Source organism: Cynocephalus volans, chromosome 8, assembly GCF_027409185.1.
Source record: "Cynocephalus volans isolate mCynVol1 chromosome 8, mCynVol1.pri, whole genome shotgun sequence".
In the NCBI taxonomy this organism is placed as follows: Eukaryota; Metazoa; Chordata; class Mammalia; order Dermoptera; family Cynocephalidae; genus Cynocephalus; species Cynocephalus volans.
The window spans coordinates 36,515,464-36,539,664 of NC_084467.1; the positions used below are offsets into that span (position 1 = coordinate 36,515,464).

The 24,201-nt window shown below is 44.2% G+C and overlaps 1 protein-coding gene across 1 annotated transcript in view; it reads left to right on the top strand.

The window, feature by feature from the left end:
• The first annotated feature begins 547 nt into the window (after positions 1-547).
• The window catches only part of ARMH1 (armadillo like helical domain containing 1), a 37,235-nt gene continuing 13,581 nt past the window's right edge, over positions 548-24,201 (top strand). The window contains exons 1-5 of the mRNA XM_063107188.1: positions 548-753; positions 7,372-7,440; positions 8,343-8,509; positions 10,022-10,218; positions 13,461-13,545. Of these exons, the coding sequence (XP_062963258.1) occupies positions 548-753; positions 7,372-7,440; positions 8,343-8,509; positions 10,022-10,218; positions 13,461-13,545 (724 nt within the window). The remainder of the gene's footprint in view (positions 754-7,371; positions 7,441-8,342; positions 8,510-10,021; positions 10,219-13,460; positions 13,546-24,201) is intronic.

The following is a 24,201-nucleotide window of genomic DNA, read 5'->3' on the forward strand; positions in this document are numbered from 1 at the left end:
ACCCGTGGCCTTGGTGTTTTCAGCACCACACTCTCCCAAGTGAGCCATGGGCCAGCCCTCAAAAAGCTAAAATTTAGGGCCAACCGCATGGCGTGGCGCACTCAGGAGAGTGCGGCGCTGGGAGCGCAGCTGCACTCCCGCCATGCAGGTTCGGATCCTACATAGGGATGGCCGGTACGCTCACTGGCTGAGCACGGTGCGGACGACACCAAGCTAAGGATTGCGATCCCCTTACTGGTCACAAAAAGGACAAAAAAAAAAAAAAAAAAAAAAGCTAAAATTTAAAGAGCAGACATTTACTACCTGGTTATTCTTAATTCCATTATAACCCAGCTGGAGCCTCCTTTTTCAGGTAGCAGATGACCATGACCAGTCCTAGAGTGTTTTGCACATAACTACACCCATGTACAGGACAGAGACCCACCCTGCCTCCAGTTGATTGCTGGAAAAGTAAAACCCACAAAGTAATGGATTTGTGTGGTTCTAAACATTCTGGTAACCTGTCTGTTTTCCCTCCCTCTGTAGCCAACTTCAGGACTGATTGATCATGACTTCTATAAAGGAGCAGGCAGCAATTAGCAGGCTGTTAAGTTTTTTACAGGAGTGGGACAATGCTGGCAAAGTCGCAAGGAGTCACATCCTCAACAATTTCATTGAAACCAACCAAGGCAAGACTGCCCCTGAATTGGAGCAGGAGTTTTCCCAGGGAGGCAGCTTGTTCCTGGTACGCCTGACCACCTTTCTTAGGATCACGTATCCTTTGCTGAACAGAAAAAATTTATATCTTCAAAAAAGAAAAAGAGAGAAGATTGTCAAGGAGCTTTTTTCTTGATTCTCTCTTATATTTTAGAACTGGACATCTAATGATAAAAATTATCATCCCAAAAGTCAAGAACTCCCTCAACTTCCTGTCTTCCCCACCTATTGTTGCGTCCTCATTCTCACCCCTAACCTTTTTCACTCCCATCAGAGTTCAAGTGGGTATTCCTTCTGTCTAGGGCTAATCCTCTGTTTGTACTACACTTGAATCCCCTCCCATCTAGTTATTCTTTCCCTCCTATCGCTTTCACCTTTGCCTCATTTACCAGCTTTTTCCATCAGCATTTGTATATGCTAAAATCTCTTCTACCTTAAAAATAAAATTAAATCCCCATCTCAAACCTCTATTCCACCCAGCTCCTGCCCTTCGTGGTGAAGCTCCTTGAAAAGGTTGTTGACTCTCTTTGTTTCCACTTCCTCTTCCCCCTTTTCTCCTCCACCCACATAGTCTGGTGCCGGAGACCAGCTCCGCAGGATTCGCTGGACCTGAATAGGTGGTGTGGCATCGGCAAGGAAAGAAAGAGACGGACCACACATGTCTAGTGCAAGTGTGGACACCAACCACAAAAATCTTGCTTTATTTATATTTTTTACTTAACCTTTTACATGATGATTTATCTTTTAATCAAAACATTTATTATTTTATCTCTATAGAAAAAGAAAAATCAGAATGTTCCAAAGCACTCATGCTGTGATAAAAGCACCCTCACATGCATCAATAGTTCACCCCAAAGCCTGTGGCTTGTGGCCAGGAAACTATACAATAGCAGCATGCTTGGCATTAAAGAGCGTCAGACTTTTAGTTTAAACTATAATTCTTAACCTTCTTAACTTACAATTTAACCCTTTTAAAATCTTACTTATACTTACTACTCTTAATTTTAATAACATTGATTAGTTATGGTTAATAATTTAATATTGCTTATACCCTATATTGATCATTTTAATTTAAAATCAAAATCACAATGTTTAGGGCCGGCCCGTGGCTCACTCGGTAGAGTGCGGTGCTGATAACACCAAGGCCGTGGGTTCGGATCCTATATAGGGATGGCCGGTTTGCTCACTGGCTGAGCGTGGTGCTGACAACACCAAGCCAAGGGTTGAGATCCCCTTACTGGTCATCCTTTTAAAAAAAAAAAAAAAAAAAAAAATCACAATGTTTATACCTTTTATTTCCCTGCCAATAGACTCTGGGAACAGCACAGGGGACAAAGTGAAAAGTTAAATGATCCTACTCAAACTAACAAAAACACACTATATCATTCTTATTATTACTAAGGAAACCACATGTTCTTGGTAAATCAAGTGAAACTGTGGGAGTGGGAGAAACAAAGAAATCTGTAACTGGTTGATGATCAATTAGTTATAAACATTACTGCACCGAGACCCACCGTCTTCCTGGGGGAATACGGATAGAAATCTAACATAACAACTTCATTCCACACGTACAAGAGCATGACCACAGCCACAATGAGTTAATGCACATATCACTGACAAGGAAGATTAATAACAAAATTAAATGGAGCCAACCCATACCGGGAACATGCATCAAAAACACCTTTAGTACTGACGATGCCTTTTTAAATAAACCAATTAATTTTGATGTATTATTAACGTGTCCTTTGAGAAATTCTAGGGAATTTCCCAAAGCCATACTAAGCCAAAAGGTTAGGCTGTTTAATTCTGGGAAGCCGTGTCAAGCAATCAAAGGTGAACAAACAAGAACTTCCATGGAGCCGCGCCACACACACAGGACCCCCTGTAGCCTGCAGAACAAGCAGTATCTCCTCAGCCTCCCATGCCGTTCCCTATAGCAGGATGGCTCACGGCAGTCTGGCTTCTTTTTTTTTTTTTTTTTTAAAAGATGACCGGTAAGGGGATCTTAACCCTTGACTTGGTGTTGTCAGCACCACGCTCAGCCAGTGAGCGAACCGGCCATCCGTATATGGGAACCGAACCCGGGGCCTTGGTGTTATCAGCACCGCACTCTACCGAGTGAGCCACGGGCCGGCCCGTCGGCAATCTGGCTTCTGTTCCTCCCACTCCACTGATGCAGATCTTGCTAAGGTGACCAATGGTTGTCCAGTTGCAAAACCCAGTAGTCCTTATATGTGAACTCTCAGTGGAATTTGTCAATCTTTCCCATTTCTCAAAACATTCTTCCCTTGGTTTCTATGATACCCATTCTCTTGGTGTTCTTTCTTTCTGTGTGCTCCTTTTCTTCTTCAGCCATCCCTTAAATATTTGTGTTCCTTGGGACTCCATCAACATCCTTCTTCTCTGCTCACTCTCAGGTTCTCCCTGAGTGATCTAACCCATTGTCATGATGTCAACACCACTCCAATTTGAAGACTGTCAAAGGTATATTCCTGCCCCAGTTTCTCTCTGGAATCTGAGTTCCATACCTATATATCCAACTACCATCTCCACTCATATGCCACAGGATGACTCTCACATTTCTGACTTGGTAAACTCGGGGAATAGGGTGCCATTATGTGAGAAGAGGAGCAAGCTTTCGTGTAGATAAGTTTGGTTTGGGACATGTTGAGTTTGCAATGCCTACTGCTCAGGAGCTCTGGAGGCAGATAAGGGCTGAAGACAGATTTGGTTATCTCAGAGGTGATAGTTCAAGTTATAGGTAGATTTGAGGATATTCCGGCTCTGTGTGCCTATAGCACTCTATGGATTCATCTCAGACACGTTTATCATATGTTTTTCTCCTTGCCTGAACCCTCTTTCCTTCCCTAAACTCCCTCCTTATTTGATCAACTTCTAATCCATTATTCAAGTCTCAATTTATTTTATTTATTTATTTATTTTTTTTTAAAGATGACTGGTAAGGGGATCTTAACCCTTGACTTGGTGTTGTCAGCACCATGCTCACCCAGTGAGCTAACCAGCCATCACTATATGGGATCCGAACCCGCGGCCTTGGTGTTATCAGCACCGCACTCTCCCGAGTGAGCCACGGGCCGGCCCCAGGTCTCAATTTAAACATCGCTTTTTCAAGAAGCCCTTTTCTAAGCCCCAGACAGTTTATGTTCCCCTCTTATATATACTCATAGCACTTCCTCTATCTTTATTTTCATAATATTTATCACCTGCTTAATATCTCTCTTTCCCCCACTGGATCACAAGATCTATGAGGGCAGGCATTGTATCTGTTCTACTCATCTCTGTGTTTCTGACACCCAGGACAATGCTTGGTGCATGTTTGCTAAATAAAAGAATGAATGAACTAGAAAGTCTGCAGCTAGTCAGAACTGAAGGTTTAAGTAAACACAGCTCCCTTTTTCTTACATTCAAGTCATTGATAAAATTACTAATCAGAATCAAGCCTAGGACACAGGCCAAAGGGATACCACTGAATATATCTCTAGGTTCATCCTCATGTTTCTCAGACATTATTGTGCATAAAAGAGGTTTAAAACACATATTAACAGTCTACCTCCCCACCCCAACCCCCACAGTTCTGATTTAGTAGATTGAGGGTGGGGCCCTGGGCTCTTCTTTTCTGACAAGCACCCTGGGTGACTCTGATGCCAGTAGTCCACAGATAAGATTTAAGAAACACTGGCGCCTATAATCTGGCTCTTGTCCCCTCAACTCATGACACTAACCTCACCAAGGTTATCAGCAGCCTCTTTGTTGCCAAATCTAAAGTTCCCTTTTCCTTCCTTGTCTTACTTGACAACATTTTCCATTTGACCACAGGGTGAGAGGAGTGAGGCTGGGTCATATGGGCACAGGGTCAGATCCTGTCTTTATTTAAAACATTGATATTTTATTTATGATGGATTTTTATATTAATTTTGATTTTTTTAAATGAAATATTATTTAATTACTGAGTTTTTTTGGTGCCCTTTTCAATTTCAGACCCAAAGCAAGTGCTCCCTAGCCTCACCCTGCTTGGCCACTGCCCCTTCTTAAGCTCTCCTACCATCACTGTTGCAGGATCTTTCCTGCCCACCCCTTAAATGTCGGTGTTGCCAAGAATTCTGTGTTTGGCCCACTCTTTTCTTATCAGTCATTGCACTTATTACAATAGTCTTTGTATCATTCTTCTCCCTCTCTCAAGTGCCAATCCTAGTGCCTGACATTTAGTGGACACTCAGTCCATGCTTATTGAATGACTGAATGAACCATGCTTTTAATAAACAGTTGTAGATTCAGTTTCTACACCTAGAATTATTCATAATTTCCTAACTTTTTGTTACCTTGTCATACAGAGAAAATAGAATGGCTGATAGGGCTGGCTGGTTAGCTCACTTGGTTAGAGCATGGTGTTGGTGACACCAAGGTCAAGGGTTTGGACAATTTGGATACCCTTACTGGCCAGCTGTCAAAAAAAAGGGGATCCTCTTACCGGCCCGCCACACCCCCTCCAAAAAATTTGACAGGCTGAAGTGATATAGTGTTTTTAATTAGCAGTTCCACTCCTCCTCCCCAGCCCTCCATTTATGGAGGATTTGAGAGAAAAACAGATCAATCTAACATCATTATCCTTCCCCCCCCCCCCCCCCCCCGCTGGCTGGTACAGGGATCCAAACCCTTGACCTTGGTTTTATCAGCACCATGCTCTAACCAACAAACCGAGCTAACTGGACAGCCCCTGGTATTATCCCATTTTATAAATAAGAAAGATGAGCCTTTGGGCCAGCCCATGGCTCACTCGGGAGAGTGCGGTGTTGAGAATACCAAGGCCCCGGGTTCGGATCCCATATAGGGATGGCCGGTTAGCTCACTGGCTGAGCGTGGTGCTGACAACACCAAGCCAAGGGTTAAGATCCCCTTACCGGTCATCTTTTAAAAAAAAAAAAAAAAAGAAAGATGAGCCTTGAAAAGGTTGAGTAACTTACTAGTAAGTGTCAGAGGTAAGGTTTGGGCTGGGTCTGTCTGGCCCAATGCCTATTTGCCATCCACTGTACTTCAGTGTCTCCCACTCAGTGGACAGTGCAGACCCCCAGCTCCACCTGCAGCACCGTACAGAGGGGCCATCTGCATAAATATCCCCACCCCCTCCACTTGTCTACAAGCAGGAAGGCCTGATAGGGATAGCTCAGACTCTAAGCCAGACTGCCCTGGTTCAAATCCTGGTTCATCAGTTCACTTTGAGACCTTGGGCAGGTCACTAACCTGTCAGAGATTGTTACCTCATGTGACCCATGAAGCAAATGGAAATACTAACAGCACCCACTGGAGGGCCATGGTGAGGACTATATGAGACAATGCAAGCCAAGCAGTCAACACAGTGCATGGCACACAACAAATGCTGGTACTTGTTAGCCTCTACCCATAGTGGTAACCTTCTGGAACTAATTGCTGGAAACAGTAGACAGAAATGTGTATAGTAACTATGAAAACAAGATTACTGGCCAGCTGCAAAAAAAAAAAGAAAGAAAACAAGACTAGCCCTAGGACAGAGGAAAAAGAAGGTGACAAAAGTTGGTCATCCTAGCTAGTATCTGAAGAAAGGGGAGAGAATGCACTGAGGCAGGAACAGGGGCAGGGTTGGGGGGAGGAGGGGAGGGACAATGTACAAATAAAGAGACTACCATGTGGGCTGTTAGCCTGGCCCCCAGCTATGGTGGCAACAGGCAGGGGAGCCTGGCTCCAGAGCAAACGTTGTCTTTGCAGTAAAGAGCCTTTCCTAATGAGCCAATCTGTCTCTACGTCTATTGGCATCCTGGGAACCAGGGTGCAGCAAAGATAATTTGTCTCACACATCCCCTCCCCAACAAAGCACCATTACCTCCAACCCATTACATTAGCCTTTATCAGTCTTGGAAGCTCTCAGTCATCCTCCATGAGCTGCAATAATTTCAGCTAATTTCTTAAGTGTTCTAAGAGCCTGTGATGTGTTATGAGCCTAGTAATTGTTGACTGGTTCCTTTTCTGTTGTGGCTTGATTTCATACCTTGTATCCGAGCTGATGCATGCTCTGGGTGCTTTATTACAGTGAAGCTTTTTGCAAAGGCTCACATTAAAAAATAACATTAAATACTGAGGTTGTTTTAAATCAGAGTTTAATTTTTCCACCATCTCCTATTATTCTTATTAGGAAGCTGCACAATTCTTCATAAGGATAGTGACCTCCAGTGTAAAACTTTGAGCAAGTACAAAATTGAGAATTAATGATGAAGCTGATTCTTTTTAGAGAAGTCTAAGAGTGAGGCATAAAGTAATGAACTGTGCTGAGACCAAGGGTGTAATGGGCATGGCTTAGAGAGGCTTGGGAAATTGACCTCCAGGTTTCTCCATGTATCTTTGATTTTTCAGAGCCTCCTTGCTCCCTGGGGCGCCTGTCAGAGCCAAGGTGGCTGAATTACCCCAGAGGAGCTTCCTGGAGAACAACCAACAAGCCAGCACCCCCACTGCCCCCACCCCACATATGTTGTCATTTCCCCTTCAGCTAGTGGCCCTTCTCAGGGTAAAGGGCACAATGCAGCTGCTTGGTCATCTTGGGCCGTAGGTGGTACCAGGAATCAGGCACAGGGTCTGGCTTCTGTGTGAAAAACTACCCTGAAACTTCCTCTTTAACTTGTCACACAGCTATATGACTGGTGCATGTTTAGAAAAGCTTCTAAGGTCCATTGGCATCTTCTTATCAGCTGTAAGCAGGTAAGTTCTGTTCTAGAGAGATTCTGGGTTCTCAGTGGCATGTCAGGCTCGTGGTGTCCTTGGCATTCACACCATAGGGGACCATGGATTCTAGTTACCAGTGGGTGCCCAGTAGCCCTTGGGATGGGCCCAGAGGTAGTGTCGGGCACAATCCTGTTCTCCTTGCTCCTCCATCCCATGTTCTTCATTGGCACTTCACTGGTCAGCACCTCCTTGTTTGTGAATTACAGAAAACAAACTCATACTAGACTCAGGAAAGGAAATTTACTGGCTCACTAAACTAAAAAATCCAGATGTGGAAATACATATCTCAGGCCTGACTAGATCCAGGGGCTCAAACAATGTCATCATTACTCTCTCTCTTTTCCTCCATTTCTCAGTCTTCCCTTCTGTATTCATAGGCCTCTGTGTGCTGTGGTCCTCAGGAGCTCCAGACATGCAGCCTTATAGCTCAGCCATACTGAAAACAGAGTGTATCTTTTCCACGGGCTCCCAAGAAAGCCCTAGGGTTTGAGCCTTATTGGGCCAACTTAGTTCACATGCTGAGCCCCGAACCAATTTCTATAGTCCAAATGATGACACCCTGTCACCTTCTCACCCCACCAAAACCACATGGCCCACGAGCAGCAGAGTGGTGATTCCCCAAAGAACACTTGAGGTGCTATGACAAGAAGAAGGGGAATGGATGCTGGAAAGCCAAAAACAAGAAGTGTCGCTGTATTTAATTCCAGTATTTCCTGCTGGAAGGAAGAATTTCCAAACTCTTGTGTCACTTTATCTACAGACAGTTCCCGGATAGGAGGGCAAAGTATGTGAAGAAAGGACCTTGGGATCCTTTAGAATTATCAATGCCAATGAACTTGACAAGTGTTTTATTTTTACTCTTCTATCCCTCTGGTCAGCAATCGGTACCTTATAGAATTTCTTGAGGTTGGAGGTGTCCTAACACTCTTGGAAATACTTGGGCTGGAGAAGACCAAGGAGGAGGACAAGAAGGAAGCTGTCAAGCTACTTCAGGTTATTGCAAACTCCGGCAGGAAGTACAAGGAGCTCATTTGTGAAAGCTACGGTGGGTACCGTATATGGCAAGCCTGTCCATTCCCATGTTCCCCTCGGGGCCTGGGTGAAATGGTGGCAGCACCCACCACTGCCAGAGGAAAAAGCAGTATAGAACTGGTGGCACAGGAAGCATTTTGTACAGTGGACTCAATTAGCTCCCGTCTGTGTCACCACTGGAAGACCTGGATTTATGATTTTCCTGATTCATCATTTGCTCAAAGTTTTCAATGGTGGTCTTAGAAATACTTCTCCATTTAAATATATCCTCTTTCATGCACCCATTCAACAAAGACCTATTGAGCTTTGACTAAAATATTTGTGAAACTGAGTTATAAATAACTCTAGAAATAAATTTGAAATAAAATTATTTATTTTTTTTTTCTAAAAGATGACCGGTAAGGGGATCTTAACCCTTGACTTGGTGTTGTCAGCACCATGTTTTACCAAGTGAGCTAACCGGCCATCCCTATATAGGGATCTGAACCCGTGGCCTTAGTGTTATCAGCACCACACTCTCCCAAAGTGAGCCACGGGCTGGCCCATGAAATAAAATTATTGAATACCTACTGTGTGCTAGGTATATGCTATGGTGCTAAGAACATATGGATGAATAAAATACAGTCCCTGTCCCACGAAGAGCTTAGTCTTCTGAGAAAGGTAAATAATCCAGTATTTCTGGTATAATCTATCAAGTGCTCTGACTGAGGCATGTAAAGGAGACGCCGTCCCCCACACCTCCCTTTTGCAAAGCACTTCCCACCCTGCACTTTCATCATGGCTCTCCTCTCTGTCTCCCCATGGCCTCTCTGAGCCTCAGTGTCTTCATCCATAAAATGGGACTAACACCTCCCTCTCAGTATAGTTTCTGGGATTAAATGAGGTGGTATTTGTCAAAACATTTTGTAAACTGCTGAGCACTATACAAGTGTTATCATATAGCAATAAAAAAATGCATATTTGGGAGCTGGCCAATTAGCTCACTTGGGAGAGTGTGGTAACACCAAGGTCATGGGTTTGGATCCCCATACTGGCCAGCTGCCAAAAACAAACAAAAAATGTGTGTTTCATTTGTACGTTTTGCAGAGTAATTTTATTTTATTTATTTATTTATTTTTTTTTATTTTTTTATTTTTTCAAAAGATGACCGGTAAGGGGATCTTAACCCTTGACTTGGTGTTGTCAGCACCACGCTCAGCCAGTGAGCGAACCGGCCATCCGTATATGGGATCCGAACCCGGGGCCTTGGTGTTATCAGCACCACACTCTCCCGAGTGAGCCACGGGCCGGCCCTTGCAGAGTAATTTTAAAACACAAGTTTTGACATGCCCATGTTGACACAAAATCTTCTGGCCACATAAGGTGAACAAGACAGTGATGCATCATGAGAACAAAGCCTCAGTTTTGCTTTGATTGAAGAGGCTTGGTTAAAGAGATCTTAATTCTATTCATATTATGTAATCTTGAATGGAGATTGTTTTCATAAATCCTTTTCAGTCCAACATTTCCTCTCTTCTTCATTCAGGTGTACGATCCATAGCAGAATTTTTGGCAAAGTCTAAGTCGGAAGAGACCCAGGAAGAAGTGCAGATTCTATTGGATTCTTTGGTCCATGGTAATCCCAAGTACCAGAATCAAGTATATAAAGGTCTAATAGCTTTGCTGCCTTTTGCATCCCCCAAAGCTCAACAGCTGTCCCTGCAGACTCTCAGGACTGCCCAGGTGAGCCAAGCTTGCGTGCTCCTGTGGTTCTGATTCAAGTGCAGTAATCTCACAATTACCTTCCACAGTTGCACTCCACACAGGCATGAGAAACAGCTCAGCCTCCTACTGCATGTCTCCTGTTCAATCAGCGTTACTTCCAGAAGGCCACAGCAGGGCAGAGAGTTCATGTCTCCCAGCAGAGTGATTTGTCCTGTTTACTTAAGGATCAGAAAGATGCTGGCAGGCTTAAAAGTGGTTGAGACAAGCAACAAGGATGATCAAAGGATTGTAGAAACGATTAAAGGAGTCAATGTGATAGGGAAAGAATCATGGTGCATCTGTAGACAGCATGTAAGTGAAGAGGCCAGATCTCCAGTGCTTGAGAAAGCTCCTTTTTTCTTGTTGGCTTCTGCCCTTCTCTCAGACAGTGCCTTAAAATGCAAGCAAAGGGGCTGGCCCGTGGCTCACTCGGGAGAGTGCGGTGCTGAGAACACCAAGGCCCCGGGTTCGGATCCCATATACGGATGGCCGGTTCGCTCACTGGCTGAGCGTGGTGCTCACAACACCAAGTCAAGGGTTAAGATCCCCTTACCGGTCATCTTTAGAAAAAAAAAAAAAAAAAAAAAATGCAAGCAAAGTCAGATTTGGGGCATGGTGACCATACGAAGACATCATGTGTAGTGAGGAGGGGATAGAAGCTCAAAAAGTGGTTTTAAGCTGAGCCATCAAATGCCTTCAGAACAGCTCCAGAGGATGGCCTGGAGGCAGGGAGGCAGCTAAGAAATCAAAGAAATGATAAGGCCTGAACGGTGGTAGTGGCAGTGGGAATAGAGGCAACCAGGTTGGACAGACATTTCTGAGGCAGAAGGCCTGGGACTTAGGGCAGTAAAAGAAAAGGAATCAAAGATGACATACAGCTTTGGACTTAACCAGCAGGATGAATTGTGCACCACCAAGGAGAGCAAGAATAAAGAGGAGAAATCAGTTTGATTTGAGAGGAGTTAGGTTTTGACCCAATAAACTTGATGGGCCTTGCTCCAGGTTCCCAAGTGCCCAACTGAGGAGCAGGCCAAACTGGTTGCAGAAGATATAATCGGGTGACTTGTTTAAAGAATACTGAATCCCCAGCCTCCCTCCCGTGGAACCTGACAGTTCTCAGGTGGCCCTTGGTAATACAAGAGTAATTCAGAAAGTTCATGGAAAGATTCTCATATTACCTTTCAATTCTACTTTTCCACATTTTTTTTTTCTTTGTGGCTAGCCTGTACAGGAAATGAACCCTGGACCTAGATGTTATCAACATCATGCTCTAACCAACTGAGCTAACCAGCCAGCCCTCCATGAACTTTCTGAATTACCTTCATACTTTTTCCTTTTAAGCTCCCCAAGTGATTCTGATTCCCAGCTTGATTGAGGAATCACTGCTCAACACAGCTAGTAGAGATAACCATTGGACAATAGAAAATAAAAGTACAAGGAGAGGCCCAAGATGAAGACATCAGTTGTATTTCACAAGGAGAGAAGCAATAACTAAATAAGATCACCAGGTAGAATGTGCGGAGCAAGAAGGGAAGAGAAGGAATACCTCCAACACTTAAGAGATGAGCTGAGGAAGAAGATCCAACAAAACAGATCTGATTGTCATTATTATTTCCACAGTATCCATTTATGAAGTGCCTCCTGCATGTCAGGCACTGTGTTAGGGCTTATTTTCATTATCTCTTTTAGTCTAAACAGTAGCAGATGGAGGCAGATATTATTATCCCTATTTTAAAGATGATCGAACTGAGCCTCAGGGAGGTGTGTTAAGTGACATATCCAAGGCCATACACTAAGTAAAGGTATTACCAAGTGGGGATTTAAATCCAGCTCTCTGTAACTTTAAAGTTCTTATTCTTTCCACATACCACTCAGCCTCTTTGAAAAAGATTAATGAAAGTGATAGAAGGAAAGTAGAAAATATGGGGCTGTAAAAATCAAGGGAAAAGCGTTTCAGTAAGGAGGACATGATCATCTGAGTCAAATACAACAAAGAGATTAAGTAAGGGTGAAATAGAAAGACGATCCCTGCAGGAAAAGTTTTGGTGAATTAGGGCACTGTCCTATGGCAGGAAAAATTAAATTGCAGCAGCCTGTCAAAGGATGAATGGGGAATGAAGAAGTGGCTTCTCTTGGGAAGCTTAGATGTTGTATTATTCTGTTTCTATTGCTTATAACAAAATACATGGAACTGGGTAATTTATAAAGAAAACAAAATTTATTGCTTACAGTTTGGGAGGCTGGGAAGTCCTAAGGCCAGGGAACACGTGCGGTGAGAGCCTTCTTTGATGGTGATGCAGGGGTCTCACATGGCAGAATGGTGGGGCAGAGAAAGAGACTCTCACTTGCTCGACTTTTAAAGTCCTCAGAAACACAACCCTGACCACTGTTATCAATCCATTCACTATGCCATGGTCTTACAATCTAATCACCTCTTCAATTACCCCATCTTTCAATTACTATAACAGATTTCCCACCCTCAACAGTTACAGTGGGGGGCCGGCCTGTGGCTCACTTGGAAGAGTATGGTGCTGACAACACCAAGTCAAGGGTTAAGATCCCCTTACTGGTCATCTTTAAAAAAAAAAAAAAAACCAAACAGACAAACAAAAAAAAACAGTTACAGTGGGAATTAAGCTTCTGATGTATGAACTTTGGAAGGTACAATTAAATCAATCCACAGCAGATGTAAAGGAGGAAAAAAGGAGCAATAACAAAGGAGAAAACAGAGTTGAAGGGTAACTTTCTTAAATATGGGTGAGCTTGAGGATGTTTAATGCTAAAGGAGAGGAACCAATACATGGGAAAAATCTGAAAAGGTAAGAAAGAGGAATTGACCGCTGGGGTGGGGTTCCTGAGGAAGAGAAGATTTTACAATCTGGGATGAGTTCCACTTCCCTGCCCAGTGTCCTTCCTCCCCCCAACCAAGATAGACCTTGTTCTGGCACCTCTAGCAGGTGACCAAGTAGCATTGACTTAATGCCTCCAGAGCCTGAAGTTTCAGAGGCAACCTCGGCAGATTCCCAGTCAGATTTTTGGCCACCCATCTCTGCCCCTCCTCTCTAGGGGGTGGGTTCCAGGCCCAGTGACTCACCACTGCTCTCCCGCCCTCCCTCTTCCCATTCACCTGGGTGCCTAGCTGTTGGAAGTCTGCATTTCATTTCTTCCTGGTGGACAAGATCTAAAGAGTAACCACCTTGTCCTGTTGTCTGTCTTGTCAGTCGATCATTGGAACCACACACCCCAGCATCGTGGACTGCGTGCTAAAGGTACTGGACACGATGCACCTGGAAGTCCAGTATGAAGGTAGGGAGACCTACTCCAGATCAAGGAAGGTGGCAGCGAGCACCAGGCAGATTAAATCTCAGAAGTTTTCTCTTAGTCACAAAAAGCCTTGTTGTTGAGTGTCCTGGATGGATGGCCTTAGCAGATAGAAGATGCTGGTTCAGTATCCATCAGTGAGTTATTCAGAAAGTGACAGTCGTGTTCCGTGCTTCCAGTCAGCCACATGGTGCTTTAACAGTTATTACAATGCTTCTCCTCTACACAGAAATCATCCAGAGGAATGTCCTTCTAAGAAACTAAGATAATGGTAGTATTAATAAGTTTTCATTTATTGAGTGCCCCTATGTGCAACCGCTTTTTATACATCATTTCATTTAATTCTCAAAATAACCATGAGAGTACAAAGCCTAGTACATATTAGGTATTCAAATATTTAAATGAATGAGTGATGGAGATAGATATTTTTATGCTTTATGTATTTCAAGATAAAACGTTGAAGCACAGAGAGATTAAGTATGCTTCCCAGGGATGCACAGCTAGTTTGATTCAAACCAGATTTGTCTGACTTTAAAGCTTATGCTTTTAACATAAAGAACGTGGCAGGTATTTAAAGGATGTATTTCCTTCGCTTTTCCCATAATAGTTCAGAGAAGGGAGATTCTATTTTCAACAGGAGGGATCAAGCAAGGGTTCACCGAGGTGGTGTCTGAACTGAGCCTTGGAGAATGGGAAGGATTTTGGACGGTAGAAAGGAGCAGAGGGGAATGGTTCAGATCCCTGTACCAGCCAGCTGCCAAAAAAGAAAAAGAAAGGAGCAGAGGGGACATTCTGGAAACAGGAATTGTAAAAAAAACGAAGACATAGACATAGGGAAGTACAAGATGTGTCTGGGGAATGACGAGTAGCTCATTTGGTGGAGGTTTGGCAGAGGTCTAGTTTTAGGAAAACCTAGAAAGGGAAGCTAGGGCCAGATTGAGGAGCATTTTGGATGCCAGGTACAGTACTGGCACTCTCTCCAGTAGGCAGCATGGAGCCACTGAAAAGTGAACTAACTTTTCAGTGCCCGGGGAGGGCAGAGGGAACACAGTGCTTCAGGAAGATTGCCCGGTAGCACTGTGCCAGCTGGGATAGAGCCACAGGGAGGCTGGAGGCTGGAGGCCAGTTGGGAGGCCTTTTGGGTTGTTCAGACAACGAAATAAGAATGTACTGGTCTAGCTGGATACATAGACCCTGGGAAGAGAGAATTGACAGGACAGGGAACTGCCTGGGTATGGAGAATAAAGTGGCATATGGAAGTGGAAATGGGCAGGGCCGAGGAGACCAGGACAGAGTGGCCCATTAAGGCAGGAATGGGCTGGGTACTGGTGCATATAGGGACTCCTATGTCCAGGACGACAGGCTGAGCTCCAGGTCCAGGAAGCCTGGGAGGGGTGGAAGAAGCAGACAGGTACTGGAGTTCGGACGTGCAAGTGAGGTCCTGGGGAAGATCAACAAAGGTCTGGAGACTCACTTTCAACTTAGATTCATTTTTGGCAGCAGTATTTAAACTGAATGTCAATCAGGTTATTCCTTCAGCAGCATTATCAATTTTGTATTTGTTTGTGCCCAGACATGTGTGCAGATATGGGCCTTGTATGTCGAGAAGTAAAGCTATGTTGACATCTATGGGTTACCAGCTGCAGCAGAGGTCCTAGCTGAGGAAGTGCTGCCAGTGAGGGGTGGAGTGGTAGCAGGACCTACCTAAAGCTCAGACCCAGTGGCAGAGAGTTGTTGCTGGCACTGGAGCAAGGGGTGACCTGGCAGTAGAATCATGTTGGGAAGCTTAATCAAACAATCCCAAAGAGACTAGGTTGGGTAGCATTGAGACCTTCCTCGCCCTGTCCCACCTCCGTGTCGCACACATGGCCACTCTTACTCACCCATGGCTTCTCAGCTTAAGCATTTCTTCCCTGACCTTGCCTTCAACCCCTGCCCAAATGTCAGTCCTCCTTCCTTTGAGCCACCCTGTCCCCACCCCCCTCCAGTACCTCCTCCATGTATAGACTGTACACAACTTCAGTGCAGCTATGGTGGTTTTTATCCTTATATCTTCAGCACGATCCCTAGCATATGTTAGGTCATCATTGCATGTTTGTTGAGTGAGTGAGCGAGTGAGTGAATACTGCTCATACCCACTGCACTAGTGAGTACTTAGCTGTGTGCCTTTCTCCTCCAGACCTCTGAGCAACTCCAGGGCAGAGAGATGGCCTGATTCATCTCTTTTTCCAACACAGGACCTAGAACATGATGGGTGCTCTGTACAAGTTCACTGAATAAGTTTACAGGAAAAAAAAAAAAGACTTATGCTGATGAACTCCTCCAGAGTTGGAACTAGCCCCAGCTTCTTCCAGTATTGGCCTAGTTTAGGGTCCCTCTGAACTTATTCAGTCAGAGCTAACACTATGGCAGAGGCAGCAGGAACATGACACTTTGTCACTGCCTTTTTGTTTTGATGTCTGTTCATGTGATAACAGTGAAACTGCGCCTCAAAACAATTTCAGATATGCCACACTCATAACAGGTGCTCAAGAAATGTCTCTTGCTTTTTGTTTTTTGGTGGGATTTTTTTTTTTTTTGGTGGTCGGCCAATAAGGGGCTCCAAACCCTTGACCTTGGTGTTGTAACACCACACTCTAACCAGCTGAGCGAACTGGCCAGCCCCAGGAAATGTCTCTTGAATGGATGAATTATTCTCTTTTTACCAGGCATTTCAAAAATAGTCTCCACATAATTCCAAATGTACAGAATGCGTATGTAATGTTTGTCCACTAGGGGGAACTGTTTCACATGATTAGTGCAGAATTGAAGTGAAGGGAGAGAATAAGGTATTCGTTCCCCCTGAAATTCCTTCCAAGGCAGGAGTGGGAAAGACTGACAGGCCTTAGGTGTGGTCCTAACAGTGGGTGACCAGAGAGGACCAGAGAAGAATCTCTTCGAGTTTGAGAACACCAAATTGCAAATTGCACAACGAGGGATGGTGGCAACAGAGTAGAGGGGAAGCCTGTGACTGAGAGAATCTGGATGAGAGTGATGAGTTAGCAGGGAATATGGTTTGCACGGACTGACCTTAAAAGGGTGGGGCTTGTTTGTCATTTTAAACAAGTATTTATTGATTGTCTGTGGTGTGCCAGGAACTATGCAAGATACTGGGTTTATTTGTGTTGGCTGGTATTGAGGAGGAGAAGAACAGATGGTTTGGAAGGGGAGAGTCTGGGCTCCCTCCCATGCTGCGTGGGGGTTAGGGGGAGATTGACATCCTTCCCCTGAGAAGGCTACAGGGAAAATGGAATTCTCAGGGAACAGGCCAGTGAAAACAGGAGAAGAGGCTTAGAGTGCCTGGTGATTGTTAACCTTGCAGCAGGTGACCGTAATGGAAGGGCCAGCTGATGGCCTCACCTCCTCCCCACCCCCACATCCTCCAACCTACCTGACCGGTCAGCTATGTTCTCTGCCCTCCTTCCCATCACAACAGAGAGTCCCTGTTCCTGTCACAGTCCCCCCTCTTCTACTTCTGCTTGTTCTCCAAAGCACATCCCTCAAAGACTTCTCTTCTATAGCTAACCTCTTCCTTTTCTCTGTTGGATCATCTCCAGTGACATGAAAATATGCTCTGTATCGCCCACCTTAAAAAAGAGCCTATATTAGTCTTTTTGTGTTGCTATAACAGAAATACCTGAGACCAGGTAATTTATAAAGAACAGAGGTTTATTTGGTTTATGATTCTGGGACAGCTGCATCTGGCATGGGCCTCAGGCTGCTTCTATCCATGGTGGAAAGTGGCAGGCAGCCAGTGGGTACAAGCAGATCACATGGCGACAGGAAGCAAGAGAGAGAGGGGAGGTGCCAGGGTCTATTAAACAACCAGCTCTCGTGGGAAATAACAGAGCGAGATCTCACTCAGGCCCCCACCCCCAGGGAGAGCATTAATCCATTCATGAGGGATCCGCCCCCATGACTCAATCAGTTTCCAACACTGCCACATTGGAGATCAAATTTCCACATGAGTTTTGGAGGGGACAAAACATCCAAACTCCATCAGAGCCCTTCCTTGGGAATCTGTGGATTAAAAGAGACTTAAAAGACATATCTTTAAAAAAAGACAAAATTGTAGTATTAGGAATGCATACCTGCTTGACCCTAGGTTCTCCTCCAGCTTCTTATTTTTTCATTTTCTTCCTTCTTGACCTCTCAGCTGCTTTTGACCCAGCTAACCACTGCCTCGCCTTCTCTTGGCCTCTGTGATGCTACTTTCTTTGAGTTGTCCTCCTGCCCACTGGTTTCACCATAGTCTCCTTTGCTAATTTCTCTTGTTTCTCTCCCAGACTGTTGGGTCAGCCCATTCTCATCTCTTTATCTATATTTTCTCCCTAAATGATTTTCTCTGGTGCCATAGCTTTAAATTATGTATACACACACAAACACACATACTGTTACAGGGCACACTCAGCTCCAGCTGAGGCTCCCGCAAATTGATACCAAACTCACAGGTCCAACTGCCTGCCTCCAGACAAAAACAAACCACTCAAAAGTCGAACGTTGGTAAAAATGGAAGTCAGCTTTTATTCGGGAATACTGGTGACCTGAGGAGAGATGTCAGGCTCACCCATCTCTCCAGTAAACCTGAAGGAGAATGGCCAGGCTAAAGCCATCTCAAAGACTCAGGTTTGCTGAGGGGTTTTTAAAGAGGGGAATGAGGGGATGAGACATGGGAAATGAAAAGCAGGAGGTAGGGACACATGAGCAGTGAGGGCTTCATGCAAGGCCTCAGGTGCAAGGTCTCACCAAGACTCCATCTGGTTTCTGCTACCATCCTTACTTCAGGGTCTGGGTAGTACCTGCAAGTCTGCAGATCTAGGCTGGCTGGAAAACAACTTTACATTCATGTAAATAATGTCATCTTGCCCCATAACCAGTGTCTAGCTAAACAACCATGCTAGTTGTGGAGCTAGGCTAACGTCAGAATCCTGCCGACTATGCCAAATTGTGGTGGTCTGCTAATGTCTGGAATCCTGTCAACATTGCCAATTGTGGCACTCTTAATCCTGTTCATGACATCGATTGTAAAGCTAGGTGACCACGCCAGTTGTCGGGCTCTTTTACCTGCCGGTAATCCTGTACCAACTGGGCCAATTGCCAAGCTCGGGCTGGTCTGGAGCTCACAGACCCCTCAAGCCCATTCACAGACTGGGTCACAAACCCTTCACAGGCCAGGCTGGGTCACCAGACCCCTTACATGCAAGTCTATGAGCTAGGTAACTCGCAAAAAGGTCCTTGGAAGCTGTAGGTTGGAAAGCATGGCCGCGCAAGGCAGGTGCCTGAGGGAGATGCCTGCCCACCTGCTTCACTAAAACTCCTCCTCTGTCTCTTCTCTCTCTCTCTTTGAAGAACACAAGAATAGCAACAAAACTAAAAAGATACATTGGCGCACATGCGCACTAACTCCACACACACACACACACATAGACACACGCACAATTTGCTTACAAAGGGCATGCTAGAACCACACCCGACTAGACCCGAGGCGAGGGCCCTGACCAAACTATTCTATTTTCCCAACAACCAGGTTCAAAATATTAAATAACCATGGGGAAAGAGGGAACTCAGAGAAATGCATGCCAAGAAAAAAAACTGTCTTTTTAAAATTTGTCTACAGCCCATTCGGTTTTAGGTCCCAACATGGCTTCGGTCCTGCTCACTCCAACAATACACATAACAAATCTGTATCTCTGGCCCTGATCTCTCCCTGAAATCTCCATGTGGTTGTCTAAGAGTCTTATGGCCAAAACAAATCTCTTGATGTTCTTCCCAAAACCTGTTCTTTCTCCTATTTCCTCTATCTCAGTAAAGGGTACCATCACCAACCCAACTGCTCAAGTGAAAAGTGTAAGACTAATACCAGATTAACTTTCTCTCATCTCCCACCCCATTCCATGCTTACCAAGTCTTCTAGGCTTTATCTCCACTTACCTTCTCTGTCCCCACTGTGATTACCCTAGTCTAATCCACTGTCCTGTCTTCTAATTTATCTTCCTGGTTCCAATCTATCCCTCTGTAATCCATTCTCCCACTGCAGCCAGAATGATTGTTTTTGTCTTTCTTTTCCAAGAATGATGAATTTTTAAAATATACATTACACAATATCACTCCTTAGCTTCCCATTGCATCTAGACTGAAATCACCAGGTACTTGCCATTGCCTGCAAAACATGGAAGGCTCTTCCCCTGGACCTTGGACTGATGGATTATTTGTCCAATTTCAAGTGTGAGCTCAGATGTCACCTGTGAGAGAGGCCCTCTCTGACCACCCTTTCTAAAGCCTCCCCACTCCCTCCCACCACCCGCCTCAGTCTATCTCCATTATATTACATCATAACACTTATCTCCTTTGGATATCACCTTGTTTGTTTGTTTTTTTCTCACTTATTTATTGGCTGTCCTCTGCTAGAAGAGTTGGGACCACGTCTTTTAGTTTATCTTTGTATGACAGAGCCTAAACAGTATTGTACTAGCAAAAGTAGGCCCTTAAATATTTGCTGAATGAATTGGGATGAATGAATTGTGTATACCCTAATTTACACTGACAATTGTCACACTGGGAGTAGAATTTGGAATTCTTAGTATTTTCAGCCCAGATGTCCAACCATAGTCCTAATGGCTAGGGTGAGGCTGTGTCTTCCAATTACCTATTGCTTGTGACAAACAACCCCAAATTTAGTGCCACAAAACCACCGCTATTTTATTATGCTCATATATTCTGTGGATCAGAAAATTGAACAGGACACAGTGGAGATGGATTGCCTCTGCTCTGTGACGCCTGGGGCCTCATCTGGGGAGGAGCTGGCCACAGCTAGGACTGGAGCAAAGCTAGTGAGGATCAGGATCGTGGATTTTTCCTTTTGCTTGACAGCACTCTCACTAATCTTGTCTTCACTTAACATTTTGATATGTTGTTCATATGGAAACTTTTTGCATTAATTTTTGATTTTTTTGAAAAGATTGCCTTAAAATAGTATTTATTTTCATTTCTGAGTTTCTTGCCCCCCCTGAATTTTGCACCCGAGGCACATGCCTCTTTTGTCTCACCTTAGGCCCCGCCTGGGGGCCTGGGATCACTTGGGGGCTTGGAAGCAGGATTCAGCTGGGCCTGTCAACTGCAGCACCTTCACAGAGTCTCTTTATGTAGCCTTGGCTTGCACAGCTTGGTGGCCAGGTTTCAAAAGGGGCAGCCAAGAGCAAGCTTCCAAGATATTCTAGATCAAAGATGCATGGCCTTTACTGACCAAGCCACATGAGTCACACAGCATCGCTTCCTGACCAGATTCAAGGAACACTCATAGACCCCACACCTCAATGGGAAGAGGGGTGAATAAAACTTCTGGCCAAGTTTCAAAACCACTACAATGGGATGTGTGGGACCTTGGGGACATACGAGTGGTAGTGGCTCTATCTGTCCAAGTGGGATAGGTTTCTCTCTCTTCCTCTTCCTCCCCTTTCTCAATATTTTAATGCAGTTTGCTGAAATATGTTTGTCTGCCAGAGCAGGGTTTATAAAATTATATCTCCGTCTCACCTGTGCAGTGCCCCTGGAGGACGGGTGGGGACAAGAGCGCCATGTTAAATGCCGTGGAAAATGCCCTGCTTCTGTGTCCCCACTGCAGGAGATTCTAATTGTCCACTCTTGTCGCATTCTTCACTTTGAAGTAAAAATAACTAGGGAAAGGGGACTAACTCGTATGTCTGCTAATTGCTTAGGTTTTTAATCACAGAGTTAGGGTTTTAGAATTTCTTTTAATGATGATCCCATTTAACCTAAGAAAGCCAAAATCAAAATTGAGGGAGGACTTCAGAGCAGTCCCTGCCTGGAATTTATCTCCCTTTATAATTGCTTTGAAGTGTAAAATGGCAGTTTCCTCCCAGGGAGGATTGCTGTTCCAGGAATTAGTGGCAGGCAGTGACTTAATCAGAACTAGCAGTCTAAAACTGCACAAGTAGTCACTCGTTGGTCTCCCTCTCTAGAGAAGAGAAATGTCAAAGCCATAGAAAGTTTTTTGGAAGAAGAAATTAATTCTGTTGGCAATTTGAAATGTGTGTGTGTGTGTGTGTGTGTGTAAATATATTAGTATCTTTTACAAGTAAATTATTACCTTAGGAACATAAAAATTGCTCTGTGTGAAAGCAGACCAATTATTCACTGTAAATTAATTTGCCAAATGCACATTTGCCAAAAATCAATTGTTCGAATGACTAATTTGTTGTGTGGCCAATTCACTAAATTCCCAATTTACTGAAAACATGTTTCCTTTAAGTATTTGTGAAGTTTATAGCAGTTTATGTTGGTTGTATTAGTAGGGCCTAAGAGAGCTGGGAAAAGCTGGGACTTCAGAGTTCTTAGGGACTTCACACTGTCCTCTGCCCCTCAGTACCCTCTTTCTGCCCCTCTTCGGCCCCTTCATCTCCCTTTGCCTGCCCCACCCTCTTTCCATGCCCTCTTCTCCAGGATAGATGTCTAGGCCATGCAGTATGGTGACCTCCAGCAGGTTACCTCTCCAGGTCCCCTCTCCCTGCTCCCACTCCCTGCCACTGTAACTACAGAGAGCTCGGTCAGAGACAAATGAAGAGTCCTTAAAATGCTGCTGTGACGACGAAATGGAAGCCATTATATTCAAACTTCGCATAAATCTACAAAAACTGTTATATCAGTCCATCTGTATTAGTTACCTGTTGCTGTATAACAAATTACCACAAAACTTAGTAGCTAAAAAACAGTAAACATTTATTATCTCACGCGGTGTTTGTGGGGGAGGAATCTGGGAGCAGCTTAGCTGAGGGATTCTTTCTTTCATGAGGTTGCAATCAACATGTCAGCTGGGGCTTCAGTCGTGGGAAGGCTTGACTGGGCCTGGAGGATCGGCTTCCAGTGTGGTTCATTCACACCCCTGGCTGGTTACTGGCAGGAGGCCTCAGTTCTTCTCCACATGGACCTCTCCACAGGGCTGATTGAGTGTCCTCACAACATGGCAGCTGGCTTCTCCCAGAGCAAGTGATCCAAAAGAGAGAGCAAGGAGGGAACCCCAATATCTTTTATAATCTAATATCAGAAGTTGTACACTGTCACTTCTGCCTTATTCTATTAATTAGAAGCCAGTCACTAAGTCCAGCCCACAGTTGAGGGGAATTAGGCTCTACCTCTTGAGAGAGAGCATACTAAAAACTTTGTGGACATATTTTCAAACCACCATACCCTCAAATAAAAATTGCTGGAAAATTAACAAATACACATAAGAGACAAGTTTATGGTAAAATGGAACTGTTTATGAATTTGGAAATTGGTCATTTGGAGAATAAAATTTTGTCCGATTGACCCAGAGCCTGGAATTAACTTGACTTGCTAATAAAATGATCATGTTTCATAGAGGGAGGTTGAAAGTATGGCTTATCAACCCCTAGTACATCAACGGCGTTATGGCTGAGCAAACTACTGCGGTAACATAGTGGAATCCTCTAAAGATGCCAGTGCAGGGAAACAGCAGCCCTAAGTAACCAAACAGGACAGACACGGGCAAGTCTTTGGATGTGTGACATCTCTTCCCCCACCTCCCAAAGACCTGAAGAGACTGGCAGTGGGCAAGAATCTCACTGTTAAGTTTCCTTAGGTTCTTAGTTTTGTAAAGTTACTTAGGTTCCTAATTCTTTTTTTATTTTTTTTAAAGATGACCGGTAAGGGGATCTTAACCCCTGACTTGGTGTTGTCAGCACCACGCTCTCCCAAGTGAGCCATGGGCTGGCCTCTTAGGTTCCTAATTCTCAGCAGCATGATTTATTTAGAAATTAATCACAGATTTGGTTCATTTCTTTCTTATTCATGAAAGTACTTTCTTAATTGAGGTGAGATTCCCATAACATAAAATTAACCATTTAAAAATAAACAATTGAGTGGCATTAAGTGTACACTCACAGTGTTGTGCAACTACCACCTCTGTGTGTTTCCAAAACATTTTCATCCCCCTGAAAGGAAATCCTGTACCAATTAAGCACTTATTCCCCTTCCGCTCCCCTCAGCCCCTGGGAACCATCAATCTTCACTCCATCGCTATGGATTTACCTATTTTGGATATTTCACATAAATAGAACCATATAATATGTGACTTCTGTGTCTAGCTTCTTTCACTTACCGTAATGATTTAGAGGTTCATCCACATTGTAGCATGTATCAGTATTTCATTCCTTTCTTTGGCTGAATAATAGTCTATATATGAATATACCACAATTTGTTTATCCGTTCATCCGTTGATGGACATTAGGGCTATTTCCACCTTCTGGCTATTGTTAATAATGCTGCTGTGAACATGCATGTATACATATTTGGGTGCTTCAAAAAGTTTGTGGAAAAAATGGAATTGAAAGATAATGTGAGTCTTTCCATGAACTCTTGTGTTTTTGTGGTGGCTGGCCAGTATGGGGATCTGAACCCATGACCTTGGTGTCGCCAGGCTGTGCTATATAATCAACTGAACTAATGGGCCAGCCCCCTCCATGAGCTTTTATGAAGTCCCCTCAAATTTGTTTGAGTACCTGTTTTCAATTCTTTGGGGTATACATCTAGGAGTAGAATTGCTGGATCATTTGGTAATTCTGTTTA